General features: G+C 40.9%; 2 protein-coding genes across 2 annotated transcripts; one reads left to right on the forward strand and one right to left on the reverse strand.

Annotated features, from left to right (window-relative positions):
• The first annotated feature begins 1257 nt into the window (after positions 1-1257).
• On the forward strand, positions 1258-15209 carry ddx11 (DEAD/H (Asp-Glu-Ala-Asp/His) box helicase 11). The gene is made up of 27 exons (XM_046864183.1): positions 1258-2201; positions 2280-2391; positions 2898-3028; positions 3185-3271; positions 3519-3661; positions 3736-3790; positions 4428-4535; positions 5437-5524; positions 5597-5802; positions 6042-6194; positions 7305-7351; positions 7465-7544; positions 8220-8261; positions 8550-8617; positions 9292-9330; positions 9786-9912; positions 10553-10681; positions 10795-10907; positions 11002-11074; positions 11152-11255; positions 11510-11659; positions 12049-12117; positions 13098-13198; positions 13501-13585; positions 13677-13752; positions 13842-13996; positions 14981-15209. The coding sequence occupies exons 1-27, from the start codon at positions 2067-2069 to the stop codon at positions 15011-15013; spliced, it is 2709 nt and encodes a 902-aa protein (XP_046720139.1). The 5' UTR covers positions 1258-2066; the 3' UTR covers positions 15014-15209.
• wash1 (WAS protein family homolog 1) lies at positions 15173-26362 on the reverse strand. Its single transcript, XM_046864184.1, has 11 exons — positions 26211-26362; positions 23544-23684; positions 22374-22485; positions 21387-21533; positions 20644-20780; positions 20323-20458; positions 19659-19854; positions 19384-19563; positions 17770-17928; positions 17372-17440; positions 15173-15980 (listed from the first exon to the last, which is right to left on the reverse strand). The coding sequence occupies exons 1-11, from the start codon at positions 26216-26218 to the stop codon at positions 15832-15834; spliced, it is 1434 nt and encodes a 477-aa protein (XP_046720140.1). The 5' UTR covers positions 26219-26362; the 3' UTR covers positions 15173-15831.
• Between the last annotated feature and the right edge of the window lie 139 nt (positions 26363-26501).

The raw sequence follows: 26501 nt of genomic DNA on the forward strand, positions 1-26501 counted from the left end.
TTTGAAAATTGTAGATTCACACTGAAGGCATCAAAACTATGAATGAACACATGTGGAATTATATATGGAATTATATACATAACAAAAAAGTGTGAAACAACTGAAAAATGTCATATTCTAGGTTCTTCAAAGTAGCCACCTTTTGCTTTGATTACTGCTTTGCACACTCTTGGCATTCTCTTGATGAGCTTTAAGAGGTAGTCACCTGAAATGGTCTTCCAACAGTCTTGAAGGAGTTCCCCGAGAGATGCTTGGCACTTGTTGGCCCTTTTGCCTTCACTCTGCGGTCCAGCTCACCCCTAAACCATCTCGATTGGGTTCAGGTCCGGTGACTGTGGAGGCCAGGTCATCTGGCGCAGCACCCCATCACTCTCCTTCTTGGTCAAATAGCCCTTGATGCCTTCAGTGTGACTCTACAATTTTCATAGTCATGAAAATAAAGAAAACTCTTTGAATGAGAAGGTGTGTCCAAACATTTGGTCTGTACTGTATATTATAACCAGTAATAGACTAAGTAAACAAATGTTCTTGAGTTAAAGTAGAGAGACACTAACTTGTTTTAACGTTACTAAAGACTAAAATTGTACAAGTATTTGCCTTCAAACTTACATAATGATTACATGTACTATGATTTATTATGGCTATAATGTTCATTCTTCTGTTTTTGTTGTATGGTTTAGAGACGTTGACCAAAAAAAGACAGGTGGTGGAGCTGAAGATGTGCAGAGGACGGACATGGGGTATATATCGGTGGAGAAGAGTGATAGCAGGAGTGATTTGTGGTAGAAGAGTATCTGTGAGAGTGAAAGGGAAAGTTTATAGGACGGTGGTGAGACCTGCGATGTTGTATGGATTAGAGACAGTGGCATTAAGTAAAAGACAGGAGGTGGAGCTGGAGGTAGCAGAGCTGAAGATGTTGAGGTTTTCGTTCAGAGTGACGACGATGGACAGGATTAGAAATGAGTTTATTAGTGGGACAGCGCATGTAGGACGTTTTGGAGACAAGGTGAGGGAGGTGAGATTGAGATGGTTTGGACATGTGCAGAGGAGGGACATGGGGTATATCAGTAGGAGAATGCTGAGGATGGAGCTACCAGGAAGGATGAAAAGAGGAAGACCAAGGAGGAGGTTCCATGATGTGGTGAGGGAAGACATGCGGGTGGTTGGTTTGAAAGAGGCAGATGTAGAGGACAGGGGGGTTTGGAGACTAATGATCTGCTGTGGCGCCCCCTAATGGGAGAAGCCGAAAGAAGAAGAGGAAGAAGTTCTTATTACTTTTTTGTCACAAGACTGTTGTTTAATTAAACTGATGCTGAGCTGTACGTTGGTGATGAGTAGATACACCACGAGCCAATCAAAACAAGATTGCCTGTAACATCACAGCGGTTGATGGTTTTGAAGACCGCTCTTGGGAGTGTCAGGAGCTGGATGTGGTGGAGTTTAAGATGCTGTGATGTTCATCTATAGTGACGAGGATGGTCAGGATTAAAAATTTGTTTATTCGAGGAACCGTGCAGGTAGGACATTTTGGAGACAAGGAGAAAGAGGTCAAAATTAGATGTTTAGTCATGTGCAGAGGAGGAACATGGGGTATATCAGTAGAAAGATGCTGAGGATGGAGACCCCAGGCAGGAAAGAGGATGGACATGGTGGAGGTTTATGGATGTGGTGAGGGAAAACATGGAGGTGGTTGGTTTAATAGAGGCAGGAGAAGGGGACAGGGTGGTGTGGAGACGCATGATCCAGAAGAAGAAGAAGAAGAAGAAGAAGACAAGAATTTTAAGAATACTAAATATCTTTTGTGAATGATTTTGCAAACAAATGAGTTTGTATGTACTGTAATGTCTTCTTCGTTTAGTGACAGTGATGGCATTTGATGATGTTCCCTAACAGTAGTAGGCTGGGTCTCCTTCTCATTGGCTGATTCTCGTCAATGGCGCGGACCTTCAAGGAAGTTCAGCTCCAAACCTGAAGGAGCTCTGGAGCCTGAGGTCCACCAGGATTCAAAGAGTCTGAGTAATAAAAGCAGTAAGCATTTCATCTTTTGAGACACAGAACAGCTCGGAATGGAGAACCTGGATGGCGTCGGTCGCTTCCCGTTTCCCTTTACGCCGTATCCGATCCAGGAGCGCTTCATGGAGGAGCTCTACGACGTGCTCGAGCAGGGCAAAGTGGGCATCTTCGAGAGTCCCACCGGCACGGTCAGTCTCCACGGGTCTTTCCTCTGATCAGTCCCATGTTTTACAATTGGGGTTTCATTGTTGGCATGTGATTTCCAGGGAAAGTCATTGAGTCTGATTTGTGGTGCTCTGACATGGCTGAAGGACTTCGAGGAGAAGAAACGACAAGAAGCTGCGAAGCTCCTTGAGAACACAGTGATCCCCAGGGCAGGTGATGCATGATGATTCTGTTCTTTTTCTATTTTGCTGAGAGTTTTGGGAGAGAAATGTTGTCCCATTTGACCATTCTAGCGGCTCAGCAGTCCTGGGTCTTCTTTGTTGTATTTTTATTTTCATGACGCAGCAAATCCTGGAACTCTGAGGATCGGGGTGAGGGGCAGGAATACGTAAGGGGTTCGGGTGCCAGTCTTCACCAGGGTATCATGAACATACACATTCACACAGATTTGATTTTAAAGTAATGGTTCGACCGAGGGGCATGTTTTTAAGAGGAAACCTGAGAACCAACAGGAAATCGAGGCGAAACTAGAAGATCTAAAGGAAGCCCTGTCACCAGAGGATCACTTTTTCCCTGTTTTTCTTGGTGCTATCAATTACCTTTAAGTTATGATAGAGTATGGAAAGAGAAGAAATCTCCAAAAAATGTTGGGGTGGTGCATCAGACCCTCTAAGCTAGCTTTGTTAAGATAAATTAATGAGTCGTGATGCTGTCCCTAGGTGAAGGAGGAAGGGACGGGGCAGGAGCCGAGGTTCAGGAGAAGAACGGGAGCAGTGCTGATGCAGAGCTGGACTGGGTTTCAGAGTTTGTGCAGAAAAGAGCGGAGAGAGAGATGGTGAACAAACTAAAGGTGGGAAATGAAAATTCAGAATTTTGGTCTTCTTGAGACTAAATTTGGCAAAGATGCAAAATATATTAGTATCTGTGAAATATATTATGTAAAAGAAAAATTTTCCAGAGTTTATTAACATTTGTATTTTCATATCCTGCATTCGTTCTTTAATAGGATGAGGAGGTGAAAAGAAAGAGGAGAGAGGACCGACTGGAGATGATCAGGCACAACGCTCACCTTAAACACGCCATGAAGAGAAAAGTCAGTTTGCGTATCATCACTGTTGTTGGACAGGAGATTAATAGATTAGATCAAGAGGAACGTGTCGTTTTGTGTAATCACCAGGCACGACTTCATCTACAGCCAGAGCCAGAAAGAAATCGATCTGATTGGTGGCACTGATACACCAAGTTTCATAAAAAGTCTAAAATAATCTTTCAAAAGAAACTCTGATACTGATTATAGATTTATCTCTGAGAGGCTCTGAAAACTGTCCTCACGTCCACAGAACAACGAGAACAGCGAGACCGAGAAGCTCTTGCAGGTCAGTAAGCAGGACGTGGTCTCAGAAGAAGGACCTGATGAAGACGAAGAGGACGGGCTTGTTGTTGCCGATTACGAAAGCGACGAAGACGCCGCTCCCAAAAACAAGTGTGTGTTCACGTCTTCACCTTTTATTTATAGCATTTCTCCAAGACTTAATCTTCACTCTGACTCTATTCCAGACTCTGTGATGAAGATGATGATGATGATGATCTGGAGGAAGAGCACATTACCAAAGTGAGCATTAATTACATTTACGAGTTTTTAGACAGCTGTCTGAATATTATTGGGATTTAAAATCGAAATTTTGATTCATTGTGTCTCTTGATTTCATGGGCATACAGTGCTGTGAAAAAGTATTTGCCCCCTTCCTGGTTATTATTATTATTATTTATTTATTTATTTTTGGGATATTTGTCACACTTACACAATTAATCATCATGCATGTTTTTATAGCACACAAAGATAACCAGAGTAAATACAAAATGCAGTTTTTATATGATGATGTCATTTATTAAGGGGAAAAAAGTGGTTCGAAAATTCCTGGCCCTATGTAAAAAATGTGACAGAATTAATTTTTTTATTTTTTTATGCCCCCAAACATTAAATTCTACTGAAGATAATAAAACAATTAAAAGACGTGTGTAAATCAATGGCCATACTGTAAGACGAAGCAAAATATCAGCAAGAATTAATTTGTAAAGAAATAAAAAAAAAAAATAAATAATATAGATTGTATAATAGTATTGGATAAAGTAGCATAGGATTTTCACATTTCATAAAAAAAGATTTTTTTGATCATTTAAGTGATGGTGTGTAATTTGTGTAACACGATGCGTGTTTGTGGGGTTTTGTGTGTGTTTTTTTATATCAGATTTATTACTGCAGCCGTACACACTCACAGCTGGCTCAGTTCGTACATGAAGTGCAGAAGAGCCCCTTCAGATCCACAGTCCGCTTGGTTAATCTTGGGTCTAGACAGGTACACACACACACACACACACACACACACACACACACACACACACACACTTATTGCGTTATGAAACATATTAAAGGAGCAGTCGGTCGTTTTTACACCTCTTACAGAATGAAAACATTCATGACTCATTTCCTCTCACATTTTACTACCATTTCCCAAACCATCCCGATTTACTAAACTGAATACACCTATTTTATACGGACAAAAGTTTGTGGACACCTGACCATAAGATTTGTATGTTCTGGTAGTGACGGGAAGATCAGATCATTTTAGTGATTCTGTTCTTTAAATTACGGTCATCAAAGCGAACAAAGCTTTTTTTAGTTCATTTCGTTCCTTTGATCAGAAATGACGTCCCTCATAATTAGCATTTGTCTGCTCTTATAATAACCTTCACTCTTCTGAGAAGATGTTCCACTAGATTTTGAAGTGGAGATTTTGTGCTCATTCAGCCACAGGGGTGTTAATAAAGTCAGGTACTGATGTGGGTGAGGAGGCCTGAGGTGCAGTCAGTGTTTATATTCATCCCAGAGGTGTTCAGTAGTATTTATAGCTCTGTAGCAGAAGAACGTCCACTCCAAAGCACGTAAAGCATATGTTCATGGCGCTGGATTTGTGCATGGGGGCATTGTCATGCTGGAACAGGTTTGGGTCTCCTAAATCAAGTGAGGGAAAATTCTTTAATGCGTCCTCCAGCTTTGCGGTAATTGTGTACAATGGTAGTGCTTTGGTTAATTTATTTGTGAAAAGGGGCGGAGTTTAGTGGCTTCGTTCTCACCGTGGGTGTATAACAAGATAATTACACTGATATGAGCCGAAAGAAGAAAATATTCAGGCTTTTGTTTTTTCCATTTTATCTTGAAAATGCGTGTGTAGAATTTGTGTTCATTTATTTTTGCAGAATCTGTGCATAAATCCGGAGGTGATTCGACTGGGAAGCGTCCAGCTGATCAACGATCGCTGTATGGAGCTGCAAAAAAATAAACACGGTCAGAATCACGATCACGAGACGCAATTATGAGATTGCAGGCTCAGGTTTGACCTTTGCCCTCTGTATACAGGTAAACAGAACAAGGCGGACTCGGAGCCTAAACGTCGGCGAGGTGCCGTCAAGGCCACCTGTTTGTTCTCGGGCTACGAGAAGATGATGACGATGCGAGACGAGGTGCTGGCGAGCGTCAGAGACATCGAGCAGCTCGTTCAGCACGGCCGGGGGACACACACCTGCCCTTATTACAGCACACGGCTGGCTATTCCTGCAGCTGAGGTGTATATACACACACACACACACACGTTTCTTCATTTTTTTATGGCTGATCAATAAAAGTAACTAAAAATGGATAAAATATAACATGTCCTACCAACATGTAGATATTGGAGAACCATGAACTTTGGAGCCTCAAATTATTTGCATGTCGGGTGTGTTTTTTTTGGGGGGGGTTGCCCCCAAACCAGATGTTCGGCGATTCAGATTCCGTTTTTAACGTGTATTTGCGATTCTCCCAGGTGGTGGTGTTGCCTTATCAGTCCCTCCTTCACGCCGCGACTCGCAAGGCCTCGGGGATCAAGCTGAAGGATCAGATCGTGATTATCGACGAGGCTCACAACCTCACGGACACCATCACGGCACTGCACAGTGCTGAGGTCAGCGGAGCACAGGTACGGGACTACATTACAAGGCTACAGTACTGACCGCTCATCTGGGAAAGTGAACGCAGTGCAGCATTTCAAAAAGATGTACAAGGTGCAGACGTAAGTCTTTTATATCTGACTGCTTAGCTGAAACTTCCCTATACTGCAATGAAAAAGATCATCCTGAAGCTATAACGCTTTTTATTTGCATTTCTGATCATAAAAAAGTAGATCTGGTACAGGAAAAACTCATCTGTATGTAATTATATACACGTTTTATACACAGATTTACATTACGTGTACCTCAAGGCACTGAGGTTAAACACACTTAATATTTAAGTATGTAAATATACACTGTATATTAAACTTGGGGCAGGTTGCGCCCCCAGGCGACCGCATAGTTTGCCTATGGGTAGAAACGGTGCTGCTTATGATGACCTTCACTCTTCTGTGAAGATGTTCCACTAGATTTGTGCTCATTCAGCTACGAGGTTGTTGGTGTCCCAATACTTTTGCTTTTATCTACTGTAGTTAAGCACTATGGACATTTCCATATTATGAAAATACCGTCTCTGCTTAATGTTTTAAAAACGGTTAAACACCACTGAATCATATTACCACACGTACGATGCGACCCGTTTCCCGCTTCCTGTGTCTCTGAACCTTTTAACATCAAAGCAGACCGTAAACGCTTTGAAAACGTCTGTGACCCGAAACTTCAAAGAATAATTCATAATGTTTTAAAGCAAAACATGAATGTGATTGAATAGTGAACTAAATCAGTGAAACAAAGTTCCTCCTGAACCCTGACTACTAAATTACACTATGTGGCCAAAAGTATTGGGACACATAGTGCCAGATGTACAGCCAGATGTGCTTCTTCGCCAAACTGATACCACAAAGTTAGAGGACGTCTTCGAATGCAGAAGCATGTAAATTTCCCTTTGCATTGAGATAGGAGATTCCAAACCTGTTCCAGCATGACGATGCCCCTGTGCACAAAGCCAGCTTCATGAAGATCTGCTTTACGTTGGGTGGAGTGGAAGATCTCCTGCTATAGAGATCTAAACTGGAGCTGTCAATCGATTTAAATACTTAATCGCACATTTTTTGTATCTGTTCTTTGCTGTGTTTCAGCTGTGCAGGGCTCACTCACAGCTCTCTCAGTACTGCGACCGCTACAGGTAAAAGAAAAACAACACTTTACTGCTCACGTTGTTAAAATCGCCGCCTCTTTATTTTGCAGAATGTCAGAAAACGTGAGGGAATTTCTTATATTAATGCGTGTATGTTGCAGGAGCCGCCTGAAGGCCAAGAATCTGATGTACATCAAGCAAATCCTGTTCGTGCTCGAGGGGCTTGTACGCACACTTGGAGGTCAGCTGTGTGTGTGTGTGTGTGTGTGTGTGTGTGTGTGTGTGTGTGTGTGGCGGGGTGGGGGGAGAGAAAACCTGGGCAGTAAGAGATTGAGAGAAAAAGAAGAAGGGAGTATGAGAGAGTGGGCAAAAGGTTGAGAGAAATGGTGTGTAAAACAGGGGGAGAAAGAGTGGAGGATAAAGAGGGTGGGAGAGAGTGGGCAAAAGGTAAGAAGAAAGAGAAAGGGAGAGAGTGCGGAAGGAGAGAGTAAGTGATGGGGAGAGAACAAATGAGAGGTCTGAGAGGTTGAGGGGGTGAGAGTGGGAGAGAACAAATGAGAGGTTGAAAGGAGGGTAAGAGAGGGAGAGAACGGTTGAGAGGTTGAGAGAAGGAGAGAGAACGTGAGATGTTGAGGAGAGGACGCTTGAGAGGTTGAGAGGAAGAGAGAATGAGTGAGAGGTTGAGAGGGAGGGTGAGAGAGGGAGAGGAAAGAACGGGTGAGAGGTTGAGAGAGAGAGATGAAGTAAAAGGTTGAAAGGGAGGGTGAGAGAGGAAAGAACAAGTGAGAGGTCAGCGAGCAAGAGAGAGAATGAGGGAAAGAGAGAGATAAAGAGAGAAAGGAAGGGGGGTAAGAGAGAGAAAAAAAAGGGGGGTGTTGTGTTTTGCTGTTTCAATAAGAATGTTTTGTGATTACAGGAAAGGTGGGCCTGAACCCTGTGACCCAGAGCACTCAGCCAGGTACACACACACACACACACACACACACACACACACACACACACACACACACACATTTATTTATTTATTCATTCAGTTTAGTTTTGCATTATTTGTGTAGCACATTTAACAATGGACATTCTCTCTCTCTCTCTCTCTCACACACTCTCTCTCACTCACACACACACACACACACACACACACACACACAAGTTTTGAGGGGTGGTCGGGAAATGAAAAAATAAACCTCAATGTTAGGAATTTGGTTTGAGTTGGTTGAAGACTAATGATTTTGTGTTTTCTTCACAGGGGCTGAACTGTTAACCATTAACGACTTCCTGTTTAGGGCACAGATCGACAACATCAACCTGTTCAAGGTACAAGTGTACGTTCCGAGTGTCATCTGTGTTCTTCTGTGTTCCCTTTTATATAAAACAAGCCGGGAGAAGGTTGTGTTGTTCCAATCGCTGCGTTCGAGGTGCTGGAACCTTCTACCAGTTTTCTTCAGACACTTTTCTATATGACTTCTATATCCATTGGGAATCATACACTGATCAGGCGTAACAGAATTACAGGAGCTACCACGTGCATCAATGAGCCTCGGATGTCGCTGGGTCACCACTATTCCTTCCTTGGAGCACTTTTGATAGATTCTGACCACTGCAGACCAGGAACATCCCACAAGAGCTGCAGTTTTGGAGACGCTCTGAGCCAGACATCTAGACGTCACAATTTCTTAAATCCTAATGCTCGCCCACTTTTCCTGCTTCTAACATCAACTTTGAGGACAAAATGTTCACCTGCTCATGTTCACCAGGTGCCATGATGAAGAGATCAGTGTTATTCCCTGGTGTGTGTGTGTGTGTGTGTGTGTGTGTGTGTGTGTGTGTGTGTGTGTATTGGTTAGTCCACTTTTAACCAATGAGGGGTTTGTTTTTGTTCCAATGTCAGCAATAAACAGAAACAAATACGAAAGTATCATGTTTAATTCTGTAATAAATAAATAAAATTCTCACCAAATCTAATGTCTTCCAATCTGTTTTTCATGAAGGTGCAGCGATATTTCGAGAAGAGTTTGATCAGCAGGAAGGTGAGCTGAGCGACTGTTCCTTCCGTATCTCCGTCCCTTTGAGTGTTTTGTACAGGATGTCCTTTCGGGTGATTTATTACATTAGGTAACAATTACACAGGCATCTAGTGATGTTTATTTGTCACTTAGTGAAAAATCCTGGTGGATTTTTTTTATTTATTTATTGAATTTACACTAAAGACAGGCTGGATACAGGTTTAACTGGGGAGGTTGTAGTTTAGTGGTTAAGGCATTGGATTTTTGAACTTGAAGATCGCAAGTTTAAATCTTATCCACACCAAGCTGCTACTTCTGGGCCCCTGAGCAAGGCCCTTAACCCCATATCTGCTCAGCTGTGTATATATATATATATATATGAAATAAATCACTCTGGCCAAAATGTAAACTGTGGACAACATATTGTGTGTGTGTGTGTGTGTGTGTGTGTGTGTGTGTGTGTGTGTGTGTGTGTGTAGTTGTTTGGATTTTCTGAGAAGTATGAAGGGAGCGGTGTGAGCGCACACACAAGCTGGATGAATAAGGAGAACCGCAGAACCGAAGGACTCGGACGCTTCTTGCAGGGCCTTCAGAATAAAGCTACAGGTAACGTGCCAGAGAGCACAGAGGGTTTAGGGCCTTGTCTAGGGGCCCATAAGGTGGCTGCTTTGTTAGATTGTGGCTTGAACCTAACGCCAACCTTCTGATCCTCAACCACTGAGCTGCCACCCCCCTTTAGGTGTTCGCTTGGTTATGTAGATTATTTAATTAAATTTTATTCCTACTCTTTGATCTATTTATAAACAAGAAACTATATATTTTTTTAACATCCCATTCCACATGTAGTCCTGATTTACTGTTAGAATAACCTCCACGCTGTCCACTAGATTTTGGATTTGTGAGCCACAAGGGTGTTATTGTCCCAGTACGTTTTTCTATTTAGTGTCGATAAGATGAGGTGAGGAGGCCTGGGGTGCAGTCAGTGATCACAGTCATCCCAAAGGTGTTGAATAGGGTTGAGGGTTTAGAGATCTATAGCAGGCCACTCTAGATCTTCCACGGGCTTTGTGCACAGGGACATTGTCATGCTGGAACATGTTTGGGGTCTCCTAGTTAAAGTGAACATTTCATGCTACAGCATACAAAAACGTCAAATGTGCGCCTCCAACTTTGTGGTAACGGTCTGCAGAAGAACCACATCCAGCTAGAAATATCAGGTGTCTAAATACTTGTATGTCTGTGCTAGGTCCTGTTGAGAACCAGGGTTCTGCAGAAGAAAGACCGTTCATGGCGTCTCCTATGATGCTGGTGGAAAGTTTCCTTTTCGCTCTCACGAGCGCCAACAAAGATGGAAGAGTGGTGATGGAAAAACAAGGTAGAATTCTTCACTCTGGAAATGTTCTTCTGTGGCATGATCATAACTTTCAACATATTCTTACAATGGATAAGTGTAAGTGTGTGTGTGTGTGTGTGTGTGTGTGTGTGCAGCATGTCTGGCTCAGAGCAGTGTAAAGTTTCTCATGCTGAATGCAGCGGTTCATTTTGCACAAGTTCTCAAAGAATGCAGGGCCGTCATAATCGCTGGGGGAACCATGCAACCTGTAAGTGTATACAACACACACACACACACACACACGCACACACTGAGAGCAAGGCTTCCTAACTGAATACTTTTAACACCTTTTCATGTCACAGGTCTCAGACTTTAAGGAGCAGCTTCTCCTGGCAGCTGGAGTTCCTAATGAGCGCATCACACAGTTTTCATGTGGTGAGTGTGTGTGTGTGTGTGTGTGTGTAAATGTGTTGCTTTCATTGTAACTATGTAAAAATCTGTCTGTACCTCAGGTCATGTGATCCCTCCAGAGAATATTCTACCCATAATCCTCTGCGCTGGACCGTCTGGACAGGATCTGGAGTTTACCTTTCAGACCAGAGACACCCCACAGATGGTACACACACACACACACACACACACACACACGGAGATCACTCCTGGGAATCTGTAACTCTGTAACTGTGTCAGTCAGTATTTTTATTTTTTTTTACTAAAAAAGATTTAAATGACTATACTGTATAAATATGGTTGCCATGGATACAAATGTAAAAAAAAAAAAAACTACTCAAAATATATGTAAGTATTAGTAACTTTAGAATAATTTTATCCTATAAAATCACTTTGTTTCTTCACATGACTGTGTTTGAGATGGAGGAGACGGGGCGTGTTCTATCCAACCTGTGCAATGTGGTCCCAGGAGGCGTGGTCTGTTTTTTCCCCTCTTACGAGTACGAGAGGAGAATTCTGGGACACTGGGAGAAGAGCGGAGTCCTCCAGCGACTTGAAGCCAAAAAGAAGGTAAACACTGTTCCACTTTACACCACCTTATCAGAGAGATGTTCTTTCTGAAGATCGCATGAGACATGAAATCGTCCATACGATCCACTCCAGAACTGTAAAAATGCGCAGTGCTGCATTTACAGAATTAGTTGAACATATATTACTGGAATTAATTTGAGCAGAATTATCATGAAGGGGTGTCAATAATTCGGAGAAAGCTCCCCAGAGAAGAACAGTGGTAAGAGATGTAAAGTGTTGGAGAAGTTGGAGAAACTATTTGAAGGGTGCCAATAATTCTGGAGCGAGTGAGGTTTTAAGGAGGGGAAAAAAAAGGCTTTTTAAGGCGAGCAGCTTTAAATCATTTGCAATATTTTACAGCAACATTTTTTATTAATTGTGTACTTTAGATTTTTCAGGAACCAAAGAAAGCAGGTCAGGTGGAGCAGGTGCTGTCTGAGTACTCCAGGTGCATCCAGGTATGTCATTGTGATTTTACAGATAGCGATAGCTAGGTTGGTCCGTACTTGCAGATAACCGATTAATCAACCGATTTTAAAATTAACGCTGGATAATAAAAACAAACAAACACTCCATGTAAAATAGTACTGACCTTTATTACAAAAAAAACCCCAGTACCGAATTGTATATGTTAATTACATGAATAAAAATTGAGGACAAAAAAAATACATTTATTTTAAACTGAAACAAAAAGTAAGACTCCAAATAAATAAAAACAGTAACATCCAAAATGCTAAAAAAAAAAAAAAAAAAAAAACACATTTAAATAAACAGCACATGGTGTCAGTGATTCGCCTCTAGGGGCCACTCTTGTACTGTATAATGCAACCCGGAAAAACTATCGGTATAGTTTGTTTTGTTTTTTTACGATAGTTCCAGCAATCAGCAAAATTCGATAACTCACTAATGATGTGTGTTTAGATTATTGGTAGACAATATTTCAAGGAATTTCTACACTTTTAAATATTCAGTATAACAATTTATAATATAGATTTTATACTACTATTTATATATGTGCGTGTATATATGTATTTAATATAATTTTACCACAGCACAATTGAATCTGATTGGTCAGCAGGTGATTAATTTCTAGAACGGGTTAGAAGTCTACCACGCTTAAATTTTCTTATAAAATCTGTGCTATAAGAGGAATAAAACACTCTGTGGAATGCTCTTATAGGAAAATACTCAGCTTTGTGGTAAAAACTGTCTTTATGGGCTCAATACATTACATCACGTTGCCTTGAGCCCAACTCGTGATTTGTTTTACTCTAATTACATGCCTGTGTGTTTATATTACTTACAAGTATATAATATATAATTTTATATATATTATGAGGTAAATTTTTCTTATAATCATTAGGATATTTCTATTTGCCCCAGCCCTGTTCGAGCAGCAGTGTGTTATTAAATGTAAGTCTTACTTTATACTCTGTAGTGCTGTAGGAATAATGGAGGTGGCCAGACGGGGGCGCTGTTGTTCTCTGTGGTTGGAGGAAAGATGAGTGAAGGGATTAACTTCTCAGATGATCTGGGCAGGTGAGAGGGATTCAGACAAATAAAAGTCAAACATTCACACTGTGGAAATCTGTATTGTTGATTATGTGAAATTGCATTGGTTGAACACTAGAGGTCGCAGTTTGAGCTAAAATAGGGGTGTAGCAGTACACATATTCGTACCGAACCATTTCGGTACAGGGATTAAAGTGCACACGTGTACCGAATGCAAACTTTTTTGCGAGCAGAACATAGTTACACTCGGCGTTCCCTCACGAATGTATTAAGTGGCGAATTATTTTCACAATCATGCTCACTTCATCACTGTGTGTGTGTGTGTTAAGATGTATCGTGATGGTCGGAATGCCGTACCCCAACATCAAGTCCCCTGAACTCCAAGAGAAAATGGCGTATTTAGACAAACACATGGTTAGTGAGCGGGAAAAAATAACTTCTTATTGTAACATCAAAAAATTCTACACAGAATAAATGGAAACGTATTAATTGTGTTGTTTCGCAGCCTCCTGTAGGTGGCAAAAGTCCAGGCAAGGCGTTAATCGAAAACCTGTGCATGAAGGCGGTCAACCAGTCAATAGGTATAACGAGGGTTTTTTGTATATAAACTGTTTTTCGGTTTCAAAAACCTGCTGCGTCTTGTTTCATCACGCCCCGTGTCTCCTCCCAGGCCGGGCGATTCGTCACCGTGGTGATTACGCCTGCATCGTGCTGTGTGACCGGCGCTACGGCCGTCCTGCCACGCTGCGCAAACTTCCAGAGTGGATCCGAAGCAGCACACACACTCACAGCAGCTTCGGGTCGGCTTTCGGCAGCATCAGGAAGGTGAGGGTGTGTTCGTAGCCGAGTAAAGACGTGTCTAGGAAATGTTTTAACAAGCTCTACATTATCTATATCTATATAAAAACACACACACACTTCAATAATTCAAATTCTCCATCACGGTGGTTTCCGTGAGTCTCAGACTACATCTACACTAAAAAGTGTCGACACACTCGAACAGTGTGTGGACTTGACCTCGGAGCTCATTGCAAAATTAAAGGCAAGTTGCTGCGTTTAAAGGGGGATTAAAATACATCAGGCATGCCGATTATAGGAAAAATTATCATCACTTGATCAGAAGTAAAAACCACCTCACTTAGGTAGACTAGAAGGTTCCGGATAAACGGTTATAATACAAATTTGACTGTTTTTGGTAAAAAAATAAATAAATAAAAAATACCCAAATTTGTGTACTTCCGTTGGACTAAATGCTACATGATGTAAAAAAAAAAAAAATCAATCTACTTCATCAATTTGCACGACTTCAAACCAGAAAACCATCGTCTAGCCGTATACATGTGGCCAAAAGTATTGGGACACCGTCTTTTTTTTTTTTTTTTTTTTTTTTTTTTGCTATTTATATAAATCTATATAGTTCTTTCTCAAACTGTTACCAAAAAGTTTGATTGGCACAATTGTAGATGACGATGTTGAACCAGGAGCTCCAAACCTGTTCCAGCACAACAATGCCCCTGTTCACAAAGCCAGCTTCATGAAGATACGCTTTACATGCGTCAGAGTGGAAGATCTCCAACCCTATTGAACATGATCAATGTTACGAAGCTCAATAGCATGAAATTCTAGTGGAACATCTCAGAAGAGTGAAGGTTGAATGGAGACATAAAAAAAAAAAACCACACAGCAATAATATAGTTAGGTGTCCACAAACTTTTGTCAATATAGTGTATGACTATAAGGTGTGTGTGTGTGTGTGTGTGTGTGTGTGTGTGTGTGTGTGTGTGTCTGAATATTTGTCTGATTTTGCAGTTTTTCCTGGAGAAGCGACAAACACAGCACTGAGCACGACGTCACATGACCTCACTTCTACTGTCCAGATGCTGTTTATGTTTTGAAGCCCTTGTGTTTACGTAATCCTGTAAAAAAAACCTGTAAACAACGAACCTTTCCTTTCTTTGGACACTTTTTTCCCCGATCGCCGTTAACGTGAGCCTGTTACTGTTTAATGTGAATAAAATCGAGATTTAATGAGATGAAATGGAAACGTGTACATGATGAACTCAGACTGATGTGTTTCTCTGATGCTTTCAGAACTCCAGAACACACAGCGTGTATCTGAGCCATATGTTTTCCTGGCAGACGCTAGAAAAGAATCAGTGCGTGAATGATGTAATTACACGCGTTACTCTAATCACTCTGCAGATGCTCGGATATGTTTTCCTTCTTATTTTAAATTCTTCATATACAGAGATGGAGAAAACCCTGGATGTCCACTGGGCAATCAAAAGCGGTTTCCTTCCAAGTTCTGTGTTTCGGGAGCCGGGAAAAAACAAAAGGAACGTAGTGAACGTATCAGTACTAAACAGTGAATGAGTTTCTGATTATTATCATCCTGTTATCCTTTCATAGACGTGCCTTGTGGTGGTGTCTCACACACATTTTTGGGTTTTTACCCAAATATCTGATCTACTGTTAAAAGAAAATGAGAAGATATACAGTGTTTTCTACATCACCTACATCGTTTCATATTTCAACGCTGACACAAATTAGTATTTGTAGCGAACGAAGTCAACGCACGTTAAATTCTAATCCACGTCTTTTGAGGAATCAAATCCGCGCCTTTCTGATCGCCGGGAGTCTTTGGGTAAGCGTGTTTTCGGCTACGCCTCCCAGTCCTCGTCGTCCTCTGCGTTCGGTTGGTGAGGAGCAGGAAGGGGTGGGATCACGTCGGACATCCTGGCGAACGCCGTTCCCGAGCTGCCGGGCGGGTCGGTGGAGTCTCCGCCCCCTGGGACTTTACCCGAGATGCCTATGGATTGAACGGAGATGTGTTATTAATAGGGCCTGCTGGAACGCTCTGCATGTTCAGAAGTACATATCAGTGCGAGCAACAAGAGGTGGAGTTAAATAAACATCTGGAAATGAAGACCTGTTCAAAATTAAGACCAAAAACAGCAAATGTATGACTTTTTAAAGCTTAAGTTTTTATATTTGCATGTGTTTACTGTCTGTCGTATTCTAGGCTCTGGGTCTGATTAAAAGGTCAGTGGTTTGAGCCCTGGAATCCCCAAGCTGCCACTCTTGGGCCCTTGATCATGCTGTACCCTAAACTCTGACCCCAGATTCCTCAGAATTTCACTGTGCTTGTTTTATTAAATGTTGACCGTGTTTTGCCCCCTAATTAGACCCAGTAATGAACGTGGGGCTCCTCTATAATTGCGTTTGTCTGACAATTAACGTATTTTCAAATCTTGTTATTCACATGTAAAATGAAGAAATGGTGTAATGGTTGATAAGTTGTGGAAGGAGTCTCCAGTGTCCACGATTTGGAAAATTCGGTAGCTTTTTTGACAAAAATACCAGCGAGGCTGCAACAGTTTTACTGTCACATTAGTTCCTAGTAGTTTTGCCATGTTAAGAGTTAACCCTATCAATAGGGGGCGCTCTGTAGTCCGAGTTGCTCGTTTGCCTGAGAGGGACAACAATTGTTGATGCCCTGATTTTAGGAACGATTTGTTCTCGCACTTAAATAGGGTTTCTTGCACAGTGATAAAACAGGACCTGGACCAATGGGATTAATTGCATTATATCTGTCTATGTTCATCTCACATCTATTATTCAGCTCATAGGCTGCCGTCAACGACTAAAATTGTTTGCTGATAGATTCTTTATTACTTTGCTCAAAGACCGTTTTAAGATGCTACTTATTATAGTATCTACGATCTGATGCTATTAGGTGTTTCCTCAGCTCTTGAAGACTTGTTATGAGGTTGTTCACTTGATGCGTGACTCATAATATACCTGGATCATTGAAATTATGAGGGAATGATTATTGGAGCTTGTCACGAAGGCAATAACAGTGAAAAACAATTAATTATTGCGAAATCACCATTTATTGGAATAAACCATTTCAGGAAGTGCTGTTATCGAAAACTAATTATCTTCAGGATAGTAGCTGTGACTCAACTTTATTACATCACCCTGATATGATTATTTGCCAACAATAGTGTACAACATGTGAAGTAATATCCTCCCATATCACTATGTATTTGCCCTTAAACATAGATTGTGTTTTTAATATAATTTCTGCACCAGTCATGTTCTTACACACACACACACACACACACACACACACACAGCTGTTTTACACAAAACTATGAATAAATCAGATGCCTTTATAAGTGATATGTAAAATCCTACCTTTCCTTCGCATGGCCAATTTATTGAAGAGGTCGGACATGAAATCTCCTCCACTGGCTGCCGCTCCAACTAAAGGAAAGAAAAAAGACATGATCGAAAAAGGTAATGAGTTTTAAACGAATATTAAAAAGATACGAATGCAACCCGCGAGCCTGATGATGTTCCAGCAAATGCCAAACATGAAAAATGAATGAAGCGAATACGATCAAAATCATGTAAAAACCGTAAGAGTATTTTGTAAACGTATGAATCTAAACACAGCATTCACAACTGCGCGCTGATAGGAAACATTTCCCAAAAAAAAAAAAAAAAACATCTCGAAGGTCAGTGTAGTCACGAGCTTCCTGTGCTGTACGGTACGTATTTTTTCTGTATGGACTGAGAACATTGGCACTGACCTTGCTCCTGCTCCTTCTGTTTCTTCTTCACCATCTTTCGCTCTTTAACGTTGCGCAGTTTGGCCTTGCCGATGCCTCCAGCGTTACGAATAGACTCGAGCAGGCTGGCTCGCCCGTCTGACGGCTTCAGGACCTCTGTAGGGGCGTCTTTTACTGGACCTAGCCACACACACACACACACACACACACACACACACACACACACACACACATTACTACTTTTCTAGAACTTTGTCCCAGATTTCTTTTGATAGCTCCTGGGTCTTCACAAGTCTTTTATGTATTTATAGTATTCATACTTTTCTGTTGCCAAATACTCCGTGTCCTTTCAGGAATGGAGGAGTGTAATTATAAATAAATATATATATAAATAAGGGATGGTTAGATTCAGCAATTCTCATCGCTGCATTGCTGTAAGGGTTAATGATGTGATGCATCGATTTAAAGTGTGCATCAAATACAAGCTGGCATTTGTATCACAGATGTATCACAGTATTTTTTGTTATTGATATGTAGCGAGTGAAATATAAGGTTATAATCGATATACTACAACTTTAAAAAAAGATCTGGAGATCTGGTGGGGTAAGAACAGTGAAGTTATCGCATGCACATGCACATACGCCCTATTTATATATATTTACATATACACATACATACACACAGATAGAGATAGATGGATATAGATATATATAAAAATATAAGATCTATCTATCCATCTATCCATCTATCTATCCATCCATCCATCCATCCATTAATGCAGAGTGTACTTCTGTTTGATCATTTTAACTAAATATACAATAAAAACTAAAAAAATAAATTTTAATCACTAAACATTTGTTTTCCGCCATGATTCACATATCCGGCAATTAAAACCGTCCGTGTGGAAACAAAGTTCCGTTTGGTATCCTGATGATTTATGTAATTTAAAACATCATATTTAAAATATTTACAAGAACATTTTGTCTTCATGCTCCATGTTGAGTTTGGTTTCACTAATAACATGGTCCATGCCTATGTTGATTAGAGTATTAGAAAACTTATAAATAATTATTAAATAAATAAATCACACAAAAGTATTAATTTAAAGTACATTTAGAACAGCAAAAAAAAGTTGCGATTAATCACGATTAAATATTGTAATCGATTGACAGCCCTAATATAATGTATATAGTGTGTGTGTGTGTGTGTGTGTGTGTGTGTGTGTGTGTGTCACAATGGATTATTTTTGCTTGGAATTATTTAATATAATCCCAAATTAAGTGCATTTTATCACCATAAAATGTGAAAAACATTAAAAGGTAAAAACTTAAAAAAATTAAATAAAAAAATTAAACATCATATTATGAAAATTCAAGCTCATTTTAACCCAAATGATAAATTAAAGATCCAGAATATGAATGAATGCAGAAATAAATAAAGAAAAATATTAACAGGAATTATTTTTATTATTATTATTATTATTAAACAACCTGTAATATTTTTCTTGTGGATTTTTTGCACACAATAATAATCTAATCTTAGATCTAATGTTGTATCTAATAATTAGACAAAATGGAATCAATATCGAATTGAGTCTCGGTGTTCATCCCCTATATTATTAAGGAAATGGGATACCTGTGGGCGGGGCATGACCGGATACACCTCTACCACCTGTGTCATCAAGAACAGCAGGTGGAGGTGGAGGAGGAGGGGGTGGGGCTGGAGGAGCTCCTGGCGAAAATGAGGCTGGAGGAGGAGGAGGTGGAGGAGGTGGGGGTGGAGGAGGGGGAGGAGCCTCGGATCGAAAGTGGGAGCCTGAAATATGAAAAATATTTGGTCAAAATATCAAACAAATACACACTGTTCTGTTTCTGCTTTAGTCCAAATAGTTTCTATGCTGTGTCCATTACCTTCTTCATGTTCTGTGCCAAAAGAGGGCAGCTCGGGTATGGCCGCGCCTACGGTGCCAGAAGGGGCGAAGCCTGGGCCGAGGTCAGCGCTGTACATGAGGTCATCGGCGATACCGGGCAGATCGGGCAGATAAGAGGGCACATCGATCTCGGGCACTTGGCCCAGGTCCGGCACGTAGAAATAATTTTCAGCAGTCTGAGAGAGACAGAAAAATGTAGGGAATAAACACAAAATGTTGAAATCTTGACTCAGACTGAGGTTATTGATTCTCTATACAGCAGGCAATCTTGAGGACGTGTAGAAAAAAGAAAAAAATGCTCCAGCGTTACGATTCTCTCCGAAAACAGCAGAGATCCTGAAGGCGTGGTGTGGGCGGAGCTAAAGTCACGCTCGGCTTTTGCGTCTGCGAGCTGTGACGTGACTATAAACAAAACAGGATCTAAAACTTGAGCACGGAGCAATGGATCCGGCCGTACAGATCTAAAGAAGCGGAGACGTGCATGGAGAAGTGTACACGCAAGGAATTCTGCTACTGTCCGGAACCTATATGAACCTAGAAGCAGTGTATTTGGCACTTTCTTGTATTGCTTGCACTTTAACTTTTTGCCACATCGCCCAGCCCTATCTGGTACACGGGATACGTTTCTCATATCCGACTCTCACCTGTCTCTCCAGTTGCTCATGCTTTGTGATAGACATCGGTGCATCGAACGGCTTTTCCTCCTTCTCCGTCTCTAGTGTGTGATGAGTTTTAGTGACGACTCCTGCCAGAGGATCCAGGAAGACGTACTTCTTATACCTGCGAACAGCCATAAGCACACACACACACACACACACACACACACACACACACACACACACACACACACACACACACACACAGGGGTGATTAAGTGGAGAAGGCCTCTGGTAAATAAGGTTCTCTGTGTGTGTGTGTGTGTGTGTGTGTGTGTGTGTGTGTGTGTGTGTGTGTGTGAGACGCACAAGTTTTCAGTGGTGTTAAAGAGCAGCAGAGAGCTGACGGAGTTGATGTTTCTAGGCAGGCTCCCCAGCCCCTCCTCCGTCTCATCTTCGGAGCGCTTCTTAGTGTTCACGCACACTGGGAAATACATCAACTTCTCCTGCGACACAAACACACACAACGCTGCTTCATTATTTCCTGCAGAAGACCATTTCTTATGCGTGCTGACATGTTTTTCTGCTCACCGTGGTTGTAAAGAGTGTTTATTTAACATTACTATGTCCTACAAGGAACAAGTCCAGAGTTATTCATCTCTCATGTTCGGAATACAGACTACTGCCACCTGCTGGTATGGGAGAGTTATGTTCTCTCACGCAAGCACAGAACGTGCATGCTAGTTAGCTGTTGGCTGTAGTGCCTAGTAATGCGCATGCTACATAATCGATTCATGCCGCCAAATTGGCCGATTCAGAATTATTTAAAAAATAGCAAAGATTGGCCGGCTGAACAATCGGTTAACCTCTAGTACTGGTATCCCTACTAAAGTGATGGCTGGGTTTATATCCGATCTACAGCCACCTGAATTTGTTTGGGTCTGATCTGCTGCAAATTGTAATGTTTCAAAACAAGATCATTATATAAAGACAATCAGATTTCCAGCTAATAATTGACAGGATCCGCCTGAAGCGAAGGGAATCTGTAGCACTGCCATGTTATCCGATCTCTAAAAGAGTCAGACATAAAAAAAAATAAAGATGTCACTCACCTGTAAGGCCTTGTCATCCAGGGGGCGGAGCTTGCCCTGAACTTTGTACCGTGGTCGTTTCTGCGAGGCCGGATCTACAGCGCCCGTAAATATCGATGAGTAATCGTGCAGTTTATCAGGAGCGGGGTATTTAGCGCTGGAAAACACCTGAACACACACGTACACAAACACCTTTATTTTTCACTCGCATTTAACGGTGTATGCGCTGTAAAGAAATCGCACCGATTCCCTTCTGCAGATCATCTGCAAAGCAAATGCTGCGTCTCGTGAGAGGATGAATAATGCAGACTCGGTTGCACATATTGGGTTATGTAAGGGATCTAATGAAGTGATATCAGAAAGTCTTTTTTCACCATGAGACGGAAAGATCTTGTATGTTTTTCTTAACGAGAATGGGATCATGTTCACGCGTGCACCCTGCATGTGTGTATGACGTGACAAACTGTATTCACAGGCAATCCATCGCATTCTGTTTCAATTGACATTTTACACAGAGCCCCGGAGTTGCTGTTGTATTATTATATCATTATTTATATGGAATTCGGTGAGTTTAGCATTTCTATAGATGAAGCGCTTTCTACCAAGACATAGCGTGAAGAATTACTCTCAGCCTAATCAGTTTTTTTTTTATGATTGTTGCCATGGTTACGTACAGCATGCAAAGTCTGGATTTGATTTCCCAGGTTGTTTTAGGGTTTTTTTTTTTATGCTTTTGTTTTGTTTTTATAAAACACAACTTGCATACTATGACTTGTTTTAATGAAAGCCAAATAAAATCACACTCACAAAATAAGTGCGTACTGTTACTATAGAAACCGGAAGGGTATTAAAATGCACACTTTAATGTGCACTTGTGATTCGTATTACAGCCAAAACTACGGTCAGGACTGCGGTTAAAGAACATTTATCACGCAACTGGTGCAAATAGATATGGAATGTGTGTGTGTGTGTGTGTGTGTGTGTGTATCCTGAACGTGTGTTCAGCACCTTGGTGGCCTTCTTGCTTCCTTTAATCTTGTGGACTCGAGCTTGAGCCAGTTTAATGCGGTCTGTGACGGCTTGAAGATGAGTGCGGTTCCTCTCCACACTCTGAGACACCCTGAAAAACCAAAAACACTTAGTGTGAGTGTGTGTGTGTGTGTGTGTGTGTGTGTGTGTGTAAGAAAGACCATGATGCTGGTTTTTCCTCCATAAACCATGACATACACAGTATATCCATGCCTGTAGTGTTTAACTCATCTGTGTGAGCTATATAAAGCAAGCAAGCCTGTGCATGTATATACACACTCACACTCACACACACACACACACACACACACACACACACACAAAACACCAAGTACACCCTGTTGCCTAGTGAGGACTCAAATGGGCTGAAATAAATAAAGAAAAAATTGAGAAAAAAAGAAAGTATATCCTAATGGAGCTGACCCAGAAAACCAGTAGTTATCTTCTCTCTCACACTCTCTCACCCCAAGTAAAAGCTCTCCTCCACTTGTCCATGTTGTCATGGTAACATGGCTGGTTTTGCATTCCTGCAGCTGATATTAGAAAATCTGAGCAGACAGACAGACAGGCAGACAAGCTTGTGCATGCACACACACACACACACACACACACACACACACACACACACACACACACACACACACACACACACACACACACACACACACACACGTGGATACAAAACAAAAGAAAATCTACTGCATTTGCTCTTTGCTGCATCTCCTGCTCTTTTTAAACATTTTGTGCTTCAAATCTGTTCAATTTAATTTTATATAAAAGCAGACAGACAGACAGAGAGACAGAGAGACAGACAGACAGACAGAACAAACAAGTAGACAGCTACATAGTTAGATGAATGCAACAATTGATGGATAGAAAGAGACTAAAACAGATATAGAGACAGAGATAAAAATGGATGAATGGATGGATTGCTGTAAGAAATAAAAGAAAAGAAGTACGGTGGAATATTTAACACTATGATGTGATGTGTAATAAAGCGGAGTAGTGAACCAGCTCGTTTTTCTCCTCTGCACTGAGACGCGCAGCTTTACACTGCTGATGTACACCGAGAGCACAATACTGCAACTCTATTATGTCACATGACCACTGCTCTCTGCCCGTGTCTGAGCCGAGGTGATGTGCTTTCACCTGCAGAAGATATCGGTGGAGATGCTTTCCAGGTACTGCAGGGCATCAGTGATCTGGTGCACAGCCTCTTCCCTCCTCAGGTCCTGCTGGATCAGTGGCACAGAATAGACCTGGCCCTCCAGGTGGTTCTTCTGAGTCATCCTAAAAAAACAAAACGCAGGAGACGATTAAAATGCTTTTCCATCTCTTACACTAGACATGTTCATTACTTCAGTGGCTCGCATGGAACGTACGTTCCACTTCGCATCCACGTCTCTCTGGATTCACCCTAAAGCCCATACTGCACACTACACCATTACAGCTTCATCATAAGATTAGCTCCCAGTTACCAACTAAAACTTTGTGACTCCTGGTGGGATGCGGATTTAGAAACAATCTCAGTCTATGATCAAAGAGTTTCCAATATTTTTTAGCATTTCTCAATTTCTTGCCAAAAGTTCATACGAACCCCTCTATAGCTAGTTGGCAGGACAGCTGTGAAAACAGCTGTGCTCATGTGACCTGTGTGGCAGAGCAAGCTTCCTGATGCAGCACAGTAAAAATAGCTTTCTCAATGCCGTGGTTTTCCTAATTAACCCATGTTTCCCCTCTGATTGCTTGTTTTCCTTCAAATCAGTGACAAAGTCACATGACAAAGAGCATTTTATTTTGTAAGAAAACAGGATTTGGGAGTCAAACATGCTTCAGCAAGGTTCTCTTCAAGTGTAACGTTGATCCAGTGAGTGTTTCTACTCAACAATGTTCTGCTGAAACGCAATGTCCTGGAGGTTTCTATTGTTCACACTCATCTCACTCGGTCATTATATTGCACTGTATGTAGTCCTGGGACTATTTTACTACCTTTTTACTATACCTTTGGTTAGAATACACACAAGTATTAAAATACACACTGAATGTTGCTACAAATATCACATGCTGTTATGATGAAAATACAATCCTAAGTGTCCCAACCGGGAGTCCAAATGTCTTCAGGACAAAACTTTCAAATGATCATTATGCTTCCGTTTCTGTTTAAACGTTACGCAAGTCAATGTGGGTGAAACATTTTCATTTTGTAACAAAGCGTTAAAAATGTGTATGCAATTTAAAAACAACTGTTGCAAATGTGAACAAGTTTCCTTTTCCTTGTGCACCAAACTTGACAATGAAGGAGATTTAATGGAAATGTGTTTACATATCTAAAATTAAGGCTTTTCTCTGTTCTGGCACCGAGGTTGTGGAATGAACTTCCCCTAGATGTCCATACAGCGGAGACCCTGATTATCTTCAAGCGACGATTGAAGACCTACATCTTCCTGAAACACTTAAATTAACACTTTCCAAGTTTGTAGAATTCAAGGGTTATATTTATATTAAGTTTGTAATCTGGCGTACCAGTGTAGATTTATTCATTACTAGAGATTTGGAGCACTTTTGTACGTCGCTCTGGATAAAGGCGTCTGCTAAATGCCGCAAATGTAAATGTAAAATATAAAGAACAAAAAAACAATAACAAAAATGCTATAATAATTATTTCCTTTACTTTTTTCTATTGGTGTGATGTAAATAGTTCATTAATACCGATACCACAACGTTGTGATCCTTTCCTTTTTTCTTCAATTATTTGTTTGTTAACGTTGGAAGATGGTGAGAGATCCCTCACATCGGTGCAACTTTCTGGCTCTCCCTATTAGTTATACTGCCATAGTAAGTCTTTATGGAGTGCCTACTAACACCCTGATCACACTGTCCACTGTCTTTAACTCTTATATAACAATAGGGATTCTAAACAATCCATATATATATCTGTATATCTCTATCAAGTTTTTAAATGCTCCTGGGGTACGAGTAACCAGTGTTCCTATCCCTTTCTTCATTTCACATCTGACACCCTGCATCTGGATGGAGTGCTCTCCAAATGGAGAACACTGTGTGCATCTGGGGATGGTTCTAAAGACTTTAAAGTTACTGAGCAACTCAAGAACTATGAAGATGGTTTTTGGTCTGTATTTAAGATCAACAGTGTACTACAAAGGCTCAGGACCACAGTTTTAATGACCAAATACTGGAAACTAGACCTCAAGAACAATGGAATTGGTATGAATTCGGTGCAACCAGGATGAAGATGGAGTCTGGTTCCTCTCAATACCATCTCAGAGTATTTCTTTGACAATGTAACCACTGGATAAATCATTTAGGATAAGACTTTTAGGCACTAAAATATAAAGTCTTATTTTATAACATCTATCTCTGAAAAGCTGCTTTGGGACTATGTGCATTGTTTAAAAAGGATATACAAATAAAAGTGAATTAATCGTTTTAAAAAGAGATAATCATTCCTTCAGCCATATTTATTGTCTTGAGAAATTTCTGTATGATTAATAATCATAATTAAGATCAATAAGACGACGTCACTGGGAGTCACGTGATCACGCGATTTTTTTTTTTTCAAACGAATCGACCTGATTAATGCAGTTTGTATTCGAAAACGTTTTAAAAGTGACTTTTTTTGCGAATAAGATAAAATACCTCCCTGCTTTTCCCCAAAACATGTCAACATCCTGCTTGCTAGCATGCGCGCTAAAGCTATTCCCAAAACAAACAGCGGTTCTGTTCAAAATAAAAACGCTAGATTCTTTTTTTTGTTGTTGTTTGTTTTTTGTAGATAAAAACTTAGAGAAATATTACCTGCCCATTTAAAACGCCGAGCTCCAAACTTTAAAATAAGCCGATTTGCTTCGCGTCACAGGCTGAAGAAGATGAACAGGACTTCCGCGTCCCGTGATCACATGACACTAGATTATCACTAACTGTTGATTTAGGATGGCAGATTCGGTAGGATTTATACAAACCAGGATGGCAATTTAGTGGGTATCTCCTTTATGGATAGAGAAATGTTTCCACAGAGCTGCTGTCAACTGAGTCATTTATTTGTCGTTTATTTAATGGTTTGTATGTTTTCTGGAGATTCTTGACCAG

This window comes from Silurus meridionalis, chromosome 13 (assembly GCF_014805685.1).
Source record: "Silurus meridionalis isolate SWU-2019-XX chromosome 13, ASM1480568v1, whole genome shotgun sequence".
In the NCBI taxonomy this organism is placed as follows: domain Eukaryota; kingdom Metazoa; phylum Chordata; class Actinopteri; order Siluriformes; family Siluridae; genus Silurus; species Silurus meridionalis.

What these genes read in the sequence shown, in the direction of transcription:
- ddx11 (XM_046864183.1), top strand. Translation starts at nt 2,067, where the DNA reads ATGGAGAACCTGGATGGCGTCGGTCGCTTCCCGTTTCCCTTTACGCCG. An exon ending in CCAGAGACACCCCACAGATG is followed by an intron (nt 11,256 to 11,509) that starts GTACACACACAC and finishes ACTGTGTTTGAG; the next exon opens with ATGGAGGAGACGGGGCGTGT. An exon ending in GACTTGAAGCCAAAAAGAAG is followed by an intron (nt 11,660 to 12,048) that starts GTAAACACTGTT and finishes TGTGTACTTTAG; the next exon opens with ATTTTTCAGGAACCAAAGAA.
- wash1 (XM_046864184.1), bottom strand. An exon ending in TCCACCGATATCTTCTGCAG is followed by an intron (nt 22,486 to 23,543) that starts GTGAAAGCACAT and finishes TTGGTTTTTCAG; the next exon opens with GGTGTCTCAGAGTGTGGAGA. An exon ending in TGGATGACAAGGCCTTACAG is followed by an intron (nt 20,781 to 21,386) that starts GTGAGTGACATC and finishes TTTGTGTCGCAG; the next exon opens with GAGAAGTTGATGTATTTCCC.